This window comes from Nansenia antarctica (genome assembly GCF_963989245.1).
Source record: "Nansenia antarctica genome assembly, chromosome: 9".
Taxonomy (NCBI): Eukaryota; Metazoa; Chordata; class Actinopteri; order Argentiniformes; family Microstomatidae; genus Nansenia; species Nansenia antarctica.
Genome location: NC_137679.1, coordinates 18,387,036 through 18,397,035, shown reverse-complemented (window position 1 = coordinate 18,397,035; position 10,000 = coordinate 18,387,036). Strand labels below are relative to the sequence as shown.

Sequence of the window (10,000 nt, the reverse complement as noted above, 5' to 3'; positions counted from 1 at the left end):
ATGTGTTCGAGGTGTCGGCTTTCACCTCCGATGGAGAAGGACAGATCGCCTCCACCATGGCCCGCATGCCAGAGTCAGGTACATGCAGGGTTCCCACTGGTCCTTGAAATCCTTGAAAGTTTGTGAATTGGAGAAAAAAGGTCTTAAAATCTATTTTTGAAAATAGACATGGGTCATTGAAAGTGCTTGAATTCCCCTCTCTCTCTGAATTATATTACGTGTGCGTGTGTATGTGTGTATGCATGTATGTCTGTGTGTGTGTGTGTGTGTGTGTGTATGCATGTATGTCTGTGTGTGCGTGCATGCATGCGTGTGTGTGTGTGCGTGTGTGTGTGTGTGTGTGTGTGCGTGTGTGTGTGTGTGCGTGCGTGCGTGTGTGTGTGTGTGTGCGTGCGTGCGTGCGTGCGTGTGTGTGTGTGTGTGTGTGTGTGTGTGAACATAATATGTGTGTGTGTGTGTGTGTGTCCCCGTTGTAACTAAATGTAGTCATGTGCAAATTGCCCTGGTGGAGATTATTCTGGACTATGTGTCTGGTTTCGGCGATCAGAAGTGCCTACAAACGAGATATGTGTACGATGGTTGGCTGTACAGTCACAAACGTAAATGAATGACTCCCAATGAACTGATTGCACGGATAGTGTTTATGTCCTTAATGCACTTTGTATTTATGTGGACATAAATAAAGCATTTCAAATGTGTGTGTTGCAGCCCCAGAGGACCCTCCTCAGAACCTCTCTGTATGGAACGTGACGTCCAAGTCTATCTCTATGTCCTGGGACGCTCCCACCATCATCACAGGACGCTTCAGCTACGTCATCTACCTCCACGGATCATCAGGTACACACACACACCTCTATGGAGCTCAGGTACACACACACACCTCTATGGACCTCAGGTACACACACACACCTCTATGGAGCTTGTCCACCATGACACCTTCCACCTTCCCCATTCATATTGTAAGTCAAACGTTGTCGCTGGTCAAGGGTGAGAATAGCAGGACACTCTTATTTGTGTTCATAGTGGATTTATACAGTAATACAGTGGATTCATACAGTGGATAGTGGATTCATACAGTGGATAGTGGATTCATACAGTGGATAGTGGATTCATACAGTAATACGGTGGATTCATACAGTAATACGGTGGATTCATACCGTGGATAGTGGATTCATACAGTAATACAGTGGATTCATACAGTGGATAGTGGATTCATACAGTAATACAGTGGATTCATACAATGGATAGTGGATTCATACAGTAACCTCTTGTTTCTGAAGTCTACGAAGGTTCAGGCGGTCACTGTAAGGAGAGCTGCATCTGGCCTTCAGGTGACGGACAGCCGATCATCATATCATATCATTATGCAAACACATGTTCTTGGGGCTAGGCTTTAAAAGTTTTGCAGCACTCTTCTTCTGTCTGGTTCAACCGTTTCTCGTCACTGGCTATGAGAGTATGTTTCGCTCTGTGTTTAAGTGGGGTTTTAACAGTTTATGTATTGTTTCTAATGTTCTTTACATTAAGCGGGGAGTTATATCAGAGTGGAGCCTTCTGATTACACCAAACCTTGTACTACCATATTCATTAAACGAAGTATGAGTTTTTGAGGCGATAATACCGTAGGTGTGTTATGTTTAATCTTGCAGTCTAAACCTAACCGTAACTGTTTCAGTGTGTGTTTTCTGTGTCCAGGGTATCTCTATGAGAACGTCACTGGGGATGTGAGGTTCACGTTCTTTGGCCTGACCCCCTACACCTACTATAGAGTGGAGGTACGAGCCAAGTCTGCTGGAGAAGTGGGGCCTGAGACATATGCCAACGTACTCACTCCTGCCGAGGGTAGGAACACACACTTCTACTTAGTCTATCTGACGGTCTAACACTCTAAATGTACATTTGTACAATATATGTGCCCCCCCCCCCTTTTTAAGGGACCAAAAGTAATTGGACAAACTAACAATCATAAACCAAATCATTGTCACTTTTAATACTTGGTTGCAAATCCTTTGCAGTCAATGACAGCCTGAAGTCTGGAACCCATAGACATCACCAGACGCTGGGTCTCGTCCCTGGTGATGCTCTGCCAGGCCTCCCCTGCAACTGTCTTCAGTTCCTGCTTGTTCTTGGGGCATTTTCCCTTCAGTTTTGTCTTGAGCAAGTGAAATGCATGCTCAATTGGATTCAGGTCAGGTGATTGACTTGGCCATTGCATAACATTCCACTTCTTTGCCTTAAAAAACGATCTTTGGTTGCTTTCGCAGTAAGCTTCGGGTCATTGTCCATCTGCACTGTGAAGCGCCGTCCAATGACTTCTGAAGCATTTGGCTGAATATGAGCAGATAATATTGCCCAAAACTTCAGAATTCATCCTGCTGCTTTTGTCGGCAGTCACATCATCAATCAATACAAGGGAACCAGTTCCATTGGCAGCCATACATGCCCACGCCATAACACTACCACCACCATGCTTCACTGATGAGGTGGTATGCTTTGGATCATCAGCAGTTCCTTTCCTTCTCCATACTCTTCTCTTCCCATCATTCTGGTACAATTTGATCTTTGTCTCATCTGTCCATAGGATGTTGTTCCAGAACTGTACAGACTTATTTAGATGTTTTTTTGGCAAACTCAAATCTGGTCTACCTGTTTTTGAGGCTCACCAACGGTTTACATCTTGTGGTGAACCCTCTGTATTCTCTCTGGTGAAGTCTTCTCTTGATTGTTGACTTTGACACAGATACACCTCCTGGAGAGTGTTCTTGATCTGGCCAACTCGTGAGCTCAGAATTATAAGGTTCTATCTCCGTTTAGGGCAGTTCAGAGATATTGAGCGTCAACGTTTTTACATTCCATTATGTTTTGTGAGATGGAACCTTTGTATTGTATGAATTACTAACTCAAAAATGTCAACATTTTAAAAATAACACCACACCGGCATTAATAAACACCTAATGGATCAGATTATGAAAAAAAACTCAATTTTAACAAAAATGGAGATAGAACCGTATAATTCTAACGTCACGAAATGTTGTGAAGGGGTTTCACCAGTGTGTTCTTTCTTTTTAAGAATGTACCAAACAGTTGATTTGGCCACATCTAATGTTTTTGCTATCTCTCTGAAGGGTTTGTTTTGATTTTTCAGCCTAATGATTGCTTGCTTCCCTGATAGTGACAGCTCTTTGGACCTCATATTGAGAGTTGACAGCAACAGATTACAAATGCAAATACCACACTTGAAATTAACTCTAGACCTTTTAGCTCCTTGTAAATGAAATAATAAGGGAATAACACACACCTGGCCATGGAACAGCTGAGCAGCCAATGGTCCAATTACTTTTGGTCCCTTAAAAAGGGGGAGGCACATTGTTGTATTTCCTACACCGTTCACCTGATTTGGATGTAAATTAAAGCTGAAAGTCTGCACTTAAAGCACATCTTGATCTTGTTTCATTTCAAATCCATTGTGGTGGTGTACAGAGACAAAATGATGAAAATTGTGCGATGTCCAAATTTCCCGACCTAATTGTATATATCGCCTTATTCCAAAGCGCTTTACATATGGCCTCATATTCACACACACATTCACACACACATTCACACACACATTCACACGCCTATGGTGGCAAGCTACCATGCAAGGCGCCGCCCCCCCCCCCCCCGCTCATTGGGAGCAATTTGGGGTTCAGTGTCTTGCCCAAGGACACCTCGGCATGTGGCCAGCCGGAGATCGTCCCACTAAACCACCGACCTTGCGATCATTAGACTCCGGGTCTACCTCCGGAGCCACAGCCACCCTACACATTCCACCTGTCCAAGATTACACTGGGATAAGGTGCTATCTGACAGTGTAGATTCTATCTGATTGTCTAAGGTTCCCTCTAACTGTCTAAGTTACCTTCGAACATGTTAGAACATAGAACAATCTAACATTGGCGCTGTGTGTGTGTGTGTGTGTGTGTGCGTGCCTGCGTGCGTGTGTGTGTGTGTGTGTGTGTGTGTGTACGTGTGTGCGTGTATGTATAGCCCCCAGTGCTGTGCTGGATCTGAAGGCAGTAGCTGAGGACTCTGTGTCAGTACGTGTGAGCTGGAGAAGCCCTGCCCAGCCTAATGGCCTCATCCTCCGGTACAGACTCCAGGTCTTGTCACAACAAACACTCTTTCAGGACATCACTCTCAAAGGCGAACAGGTGGGGATACACACCCACATACACAGATATTCATTCTTTAGAATTCAATTCTATTTAACTCACTAACTGCCAAAGAATGTTGGAACACTCACCACCTAGAGCGCCAAGTGTTTTACGTGGTGTTTACCTAGCTACAATACTTGTGATTGGCTACAAAATGAAGCATAATAATTTATGCATTTCTAGGGAATAAAGTCACCCGCTTTTGGCGCTCTAATATGTTGAAAATGTGGGTGATTTTATTGATCCTCAGCAATAAATGAGTTAATTAATTCAAAAGAAGTTTAAATTGGCACTTACTGCATATGTAGAGTTCTGGTTTGGCTGTTGTGGTTCATGTACTGTATAACGACCGCTTTCTCTTGTCTTTAGGATCTGAACGAGACTAATCTCTATAGCGACGGTACGTTACCGCCGAGTCACTATGACGACTCACTGCGGCGTAGGAGATCAGCTGACCTCAGCCTGACCACCTCCTCGCCCGCATTCACCGTCACGCTCCCCGATCGCACGCTCCTCACCAGCATGACCGCATCTAGCCTCACTCACACTGGTCCAACCAGCCCTGACCAAGACCACACCACTAACCACGACCCTGACCTCAATCCTGACCACACGGTCACTGAGAGCCCCAGCACCAGTGGGATAATTTTGACCACGGTAACCAGCATGGGCACTGGGACGGGGACCGACCCCACCTCTGACCTCCTCCTAGACTCCGCCTCCCCTCGCACCGTTGACTCTGTCACCGCAGTGACCACTCCCCTCTCTGTGACCCGCTCTCCCCCGGCCACGCCCATGTCCTGGCTGACCCAGAGATCACAAACCGGAGCGATGACCCAGACCCACTTCTCCACCCGTTCCGCCATCACTGGACACACCCAGCTTCAGACACACCCCTCGACACGGGCTGCAGTTTCTGGCACTCCGGGAGGTACAACAGCTCTCACTCTGCTTCTAACTTCTAACAGAGGGTCAGGAGTTTTTCCTGCCCATAACACACCTCAGAATCAGAATCATAAAATCTGAATCAGAAACAGATTTATTGCTAAGTAGGTTTTCAAGCAAAGGAATTTGCTTTTGACTTGACTTGACTACTAAAACCTTGACCTGCCTCTGCTTTGCTTCACCCTTTCGAAATGGAATGGGGACAAGTTCTAAAATCCACATCATCTTTTGTGGTCCAGACAAAAAAGCAGTGTGTGTGTGTGTGTGTGTGTGTGTGTGTGTGTGTGTGTGTGTGTGTGTGTGTGTTCCAGGTGTGTTAGTGAAGGAGGAGGTGGTGGATGTCCGGGCTGAGGAGCTGTCCTACCTGGTGAATGAGCTGAATCCATTTACAGAATACACCTTCAGAGTCACCGCTGCTACCACCATGGGAGAGGGACCCGCTACCGACATCATTGAGAACACCCGGGAGCAGGGTGCTTACTGACACACACACTCATACACATTACACACACACATTACATGATTTATATTTAGATGAAAGGCAGAATCGGTTTAGAATGGAACAACTCTAACAGGCAACATTTGATATTCATATACAGTAGCATAATTGATACAAAGGCATTTGTGTGTGTGTGTTGTGTTGCTGTGGTCTTCAACACTAGAACAGCAGGGTCAAATTACCATAGTCTTTACAATGGGAAGCTGCTATTTACACACAACGACCACTAGTTAGCCGCCTTGTAAATTAGCCTGCCTCCTACACAGAAAAACTGCAAAATAGCTTTATACTAGCTTATCCTGATGTGATTTTGAAAATGTAAGGATACTGGGTGGTAGAACGCACATATCTAGGAAAAGTCATGAAAGGAGGATCCTGAAATTTGATCGAGTGGCTGTTCTAGTGTTGAGGTGTAACTGTGTGTGTGTGTGTGTGTGTGTGTGTGTGTGTGTGTGTGTGTGTGTGTGTGTGTGTGTGTGTGTGTGTTGTGCAGTGCCCAGTTCGGTGGTGGGCGTGTCCTATCACAACATTAGCTCCACCTCCATCCTGGTGGACTGGACCCCGCCACTCAACCCCAACGGGCGAATCACACACTACACCGTCTACGGGCTCAATCTCCACAGCAATCAGGCTCTGCAGCGCGTCAGTTACAACAACAGCATACTGCTCACAGGTACGATACACACACACACACACACGTTTTCTGGCAAGGGGCTTTCTGGCAATGGATTCTCTGTATGGTGATGGTGTGTGTGTGTGTGTGTGTGTGCGCGCTTCAGGTCTGGAGAAGTATACTGGTTATAAACTGCGTGTGGCTGCATCTACGGCCGTAGGAGAGAGCTCCTTGTCTGACCAAGACGACATCTTTGTTGTCACCCCTGAAGACGGTACGCACATTCGAACAAAACATCTTCTTGTGTGTTGTAGGCTCAACCAGCCACTTTTTCGGTCATCTATCCAACATTGTGTTCTCCAAGAGCTTTGTTCATGATTGATGATAAGCTTCCCCTTGAAGCCTTATCCGTCAAACTTATCCCTCTGTCTCTCTGCCTCCCCACCTCTCTCTCCCTCCCTTCCTCTCTCTCTCTCTCTCATTCTCTCTCTCTCTCCCTCAGAGCCTGACTCCCCTCCTGTGGGCCTGACAGTGGTCGAGACCACCCCCTCCACAGCCACTCTGATCTGGTCTCCCCCGGAGAAGGCCAACGGGGTGATCCGGCGGTACGAGGTCCTGTATGAGAACCAATCGTACTCGGCGGTGTTGAACAGTACCTCCCCCAGAGCCACTCTGACCGAGCTGCAGCCCTTTTCCTACTACAACGTGTCCGTCAGGGCGTACACACTCCACGGATACGGGAACCACACCTCAGACACGCTGCACATGCTGTCAGGGGAGGACGGTGAGTGACACTTACACACACACACACACACACACACAAAAACACACCCAAACACAACACAACAAATGCTCCTCTGGTGTGTTTTTTGTCTCCTAGTTCCGGGCAGCGCTCCGTACGGCGTCTCTTACACGTCCGTGAGTCCCAGCGAAGTGAACGTCACGTGGCAGCCCCCCCTGGTGCCCAATGGTGTTATTACACATTACAGCCTGGAGATGTTGAACTCCACCCACTACCTCAACCTCACCTACCCCACTACCTTCGCCCACATCACACACCTGAAGAAGTTCGCCCACTACCGCCTCGTCATCCAGGCACACACACGCATCGGACCGGGGAACTACAGCAGCGATCCCCTCAACATCACCACGCTGGAGGATGGTGAGAGGGGGGAGGGGAGAGAGGGAGAGAGGGGGGAGTGAGCGGGGGGGAGGCACTAGGGTTGCTTTCAGTATTTCAGGTGACCGCATTTCACGGATGTCGCGGTGGATGTGGTCATGTGGTCAATGTGCTTTTGATTTAATCCGACCTCTCTTTCATTTCTACCTCCTTCCTCCTCCCATCGCTCCGAGGTCAGCTGACATCTCGGTTCTGCTCAGTTCCTCCTATTGGCCCTATGTCATATGTCATGACAGGTCAGAGGTCACTGCAGAGATTCAACATGTTCTGTCACTGTGAACCAACACATCCAACCCTTCTTTTTTTTCCAGCCACCTGAAGATACCTCCCCGTGTGTGTTTGTGTGTGTGTGTCCATGTCTCCTTCCTTCACAGTTGTGTGTGATGGCGTTTTCCAGATGCTCCCTCCATCCAACCTAATTACCGTGGGGGGGGGGGGTCATGGTTAGTTAATGTTTGCTTTGAACCAACCAATAGGAAGTGTTTCTCCCACATCTCAGCACCAGACACGCCCCCTCAGGCTCTGCGGTACAAGAAGTTGTCAGATAATGAGGTAGAGTTGTCATGGAAACCCCCACAAGAGGCCAACTCAGACATACTCTACTACAACGTCAGAGTGTGGTGAGTTGTCTGTGTCTGTCTGTGTGTGTGCGTGTGTGTGTGTGCGTGTGTGCGTGTGTGCGTGTGTGTGTGTGTGTGTGTGCGTGCATGCGTGTGCATACGTGCATGTGCGTGTATGTGTGTATGTGTGCACACATGCGTGTGTGTGTGTGATTCCTGAGTGTATTCACTTTAGCCAAATGTGTATACTTCTCATTCCAACCCCCCATGTTAGGAACGAGTCGTCGGAACACAACGAGAACACGACCCAGACCGCGGTGGTGTTAAACGTGGACTCAGAAAGTCCCTACAACGCCTCCGTGTCCAGCTGGACCAGGTTTGGGGACGGGGGGGTCCTGATCTACATCAGCTTCTCTACGACTGACAAAGGTACTCACCACGGTCGTCTCGTGGAACCATAACCTCTGTCCTGGAAATGTTGTGGAAATCAGAATCAGTCAAGTCAAAAGTATTCCGGGGAAAAAAACGGGTCTTTATTCGTGTGCATAAATGAGAGCAAAGGACTAATAAATGTCACCCACATTTTCACTTCACAAGTCTTTATAGAAGGGGAACTAACACGCGCAGATGTTTTACCACATTCTTTCTCCGATTCTTTCTCATATCGCCCTTGCTATGGCATATTGTGTAGTGGAAAGTTGAGTGAAGGGGGAGAACTTGTTATGAACAATAGGAATGTACAATCTGTTTTTGCCAGAACTGTTCAATTCTTGGAAAAACTGGATGTGGGGGAACGTCTTTGTGTTTTCCCAGTATCAAGCTTCCTATGAAGCCGTTGCCTAATCTCTGAATCCCAGTAATTCTCTCCTCACGTTGTTCTCACGCCAGCTCTTTAGGTGAACCCAATGGTGACCACGAAAAGTGATTGGATTGTTGATTTAGAACGACAACGCAAAAACCCATTGTGAATAGATGAATGTTCAGAGGCAGCAACATCTCATCCACCTCTAAAGTTGGCATTCAAAAATGTAATTATGACGATGGTAAACACCTGCTGTGTGTCTGTGTGCTCTGTTCTACAGTGCCGTTTGACCCGCCCCAGAATATTTCCGTGGTGAACGTGACCTCCTCCTCAGTCACTCTGGAGTGGTTCCCCCCCACTATTCCCAATGGAATCATCCAACACTACACTATATACTACACAACAGACAATACCACTATTAGAGAACAGGTGAGACACACATACAGTACATGTACAGTACACACAAAAATGGATGTGAGTGTGTGATATTTTCAGTGGTAATAACATCTCTCTCTCTCTCTCTCTCTCTCTCTCTCTCTCTCTCTCTCTCTCTCTCTCTCTCTCTCTCTCTCTCTCTCTCTCTCTCTCTGTAGAGGGTCCCAGGGTCCACCTTGGTATTTAGTAACAGCTCAGGCTACTCCTACTCTCTGTCTGGGCTGTCTGGAGACAGTAACTACACCCTGTGGCTGACCTCCAGCACCCTGCAGGGAGACGGAGGGGTCAGGAGCCAACCCCTACTCCTGTTCACCCCAGTGGACGGTCAGTCACACACGCACACACACACACACACACACATAGTAAAGACTCTCTCTCTCTCACACACACACACACACACACACACACACGCATACACAAATACAAACACACACATAGTAAAGACTCTCTCTCTCTCACACACACACACACACACACACACACACGTACATACACTCAAACACACATGCATGCCACCAGTTGCACATGCATGCATATGTTTGACATACTATACACACAAACAAACACACACACACACACAGACACACACACATGCTTAGGCACAATATCACACAGTGGGGGATATGGGGAGTCAGTCTGCACCTTTTTTCCCCAAACCCCTTTGAACTTAATAAAATCACGTAAAAACTCTGCGATTGAAGGTTTAACTTTGAGCATGTTAGTGAAAGGAGATAACTCTCAGTCTGGCAAACTGGCCTTTATTGTCCTCCAGA

The 10,000-nt window shown here is 47.1% G+C and overlaps 1 protein-coding gene across 1 annotated transcript in view; it reads left to right on the top strand.

Moving 5' to 3' along the window:
- Nucleotides 1-10,000, top strand: part of ptprq (protein tyrosine phosphatase receptor type Q) — a gene marked incomplete at both ends in the record, with an annotated part of 55,874 nt that overhangs the window by 30,024 nt on the left and 15,850 nt on the right. The window contains 14 exons of the mRNA XM_080539585.1: nt 1-78; nt 709-837; nt 1,696-1,842; nt 4,027-4,190; nt 4,563-5,124; nt 5,450-5,611; nt 6,131-6,310; nt 6,417-6,524; nt 6,753-7,034; nt 7,131-7,412; nt 7,930-8,050; nt 8,265-8,419; nt 9,073-9,221; nt 9,386-9,551. The exon at nt 1-78 is cut by the window's left edge and continues 160 nt beyond it. Coding sequence (XP_080395711.1) covers nt 1-78; nt 709-837; nt 1,696-1,842; nt 4,027-4,190; nt 4,563-5,124; nt 5,450-5,611; nt 6,131-6,310; nt 6,417-6,524; nt 6,753-7,034; nt 7,131-7,412; nt 7,930-8,050; nt 8,265-8,419; nt 9,073-9,221; nt 9,386-9,551 — 2,685 coding nt within the window. The remainder of the gene's footprint in view (nt 79-708; nt 838-1,695; nt 1,843-4,026; nt 4,191-4,562; nt 5,125-5,449; nt 5,612-6,130; nt 6,311-6,416; nt 6,525-6,752; nt 7,035-7,130; nt 7,413-7,929; nt 8,051-8,264; nt 8,420-9,072; nt 9,222-9,385; nt 9,552-10,000) is intronic.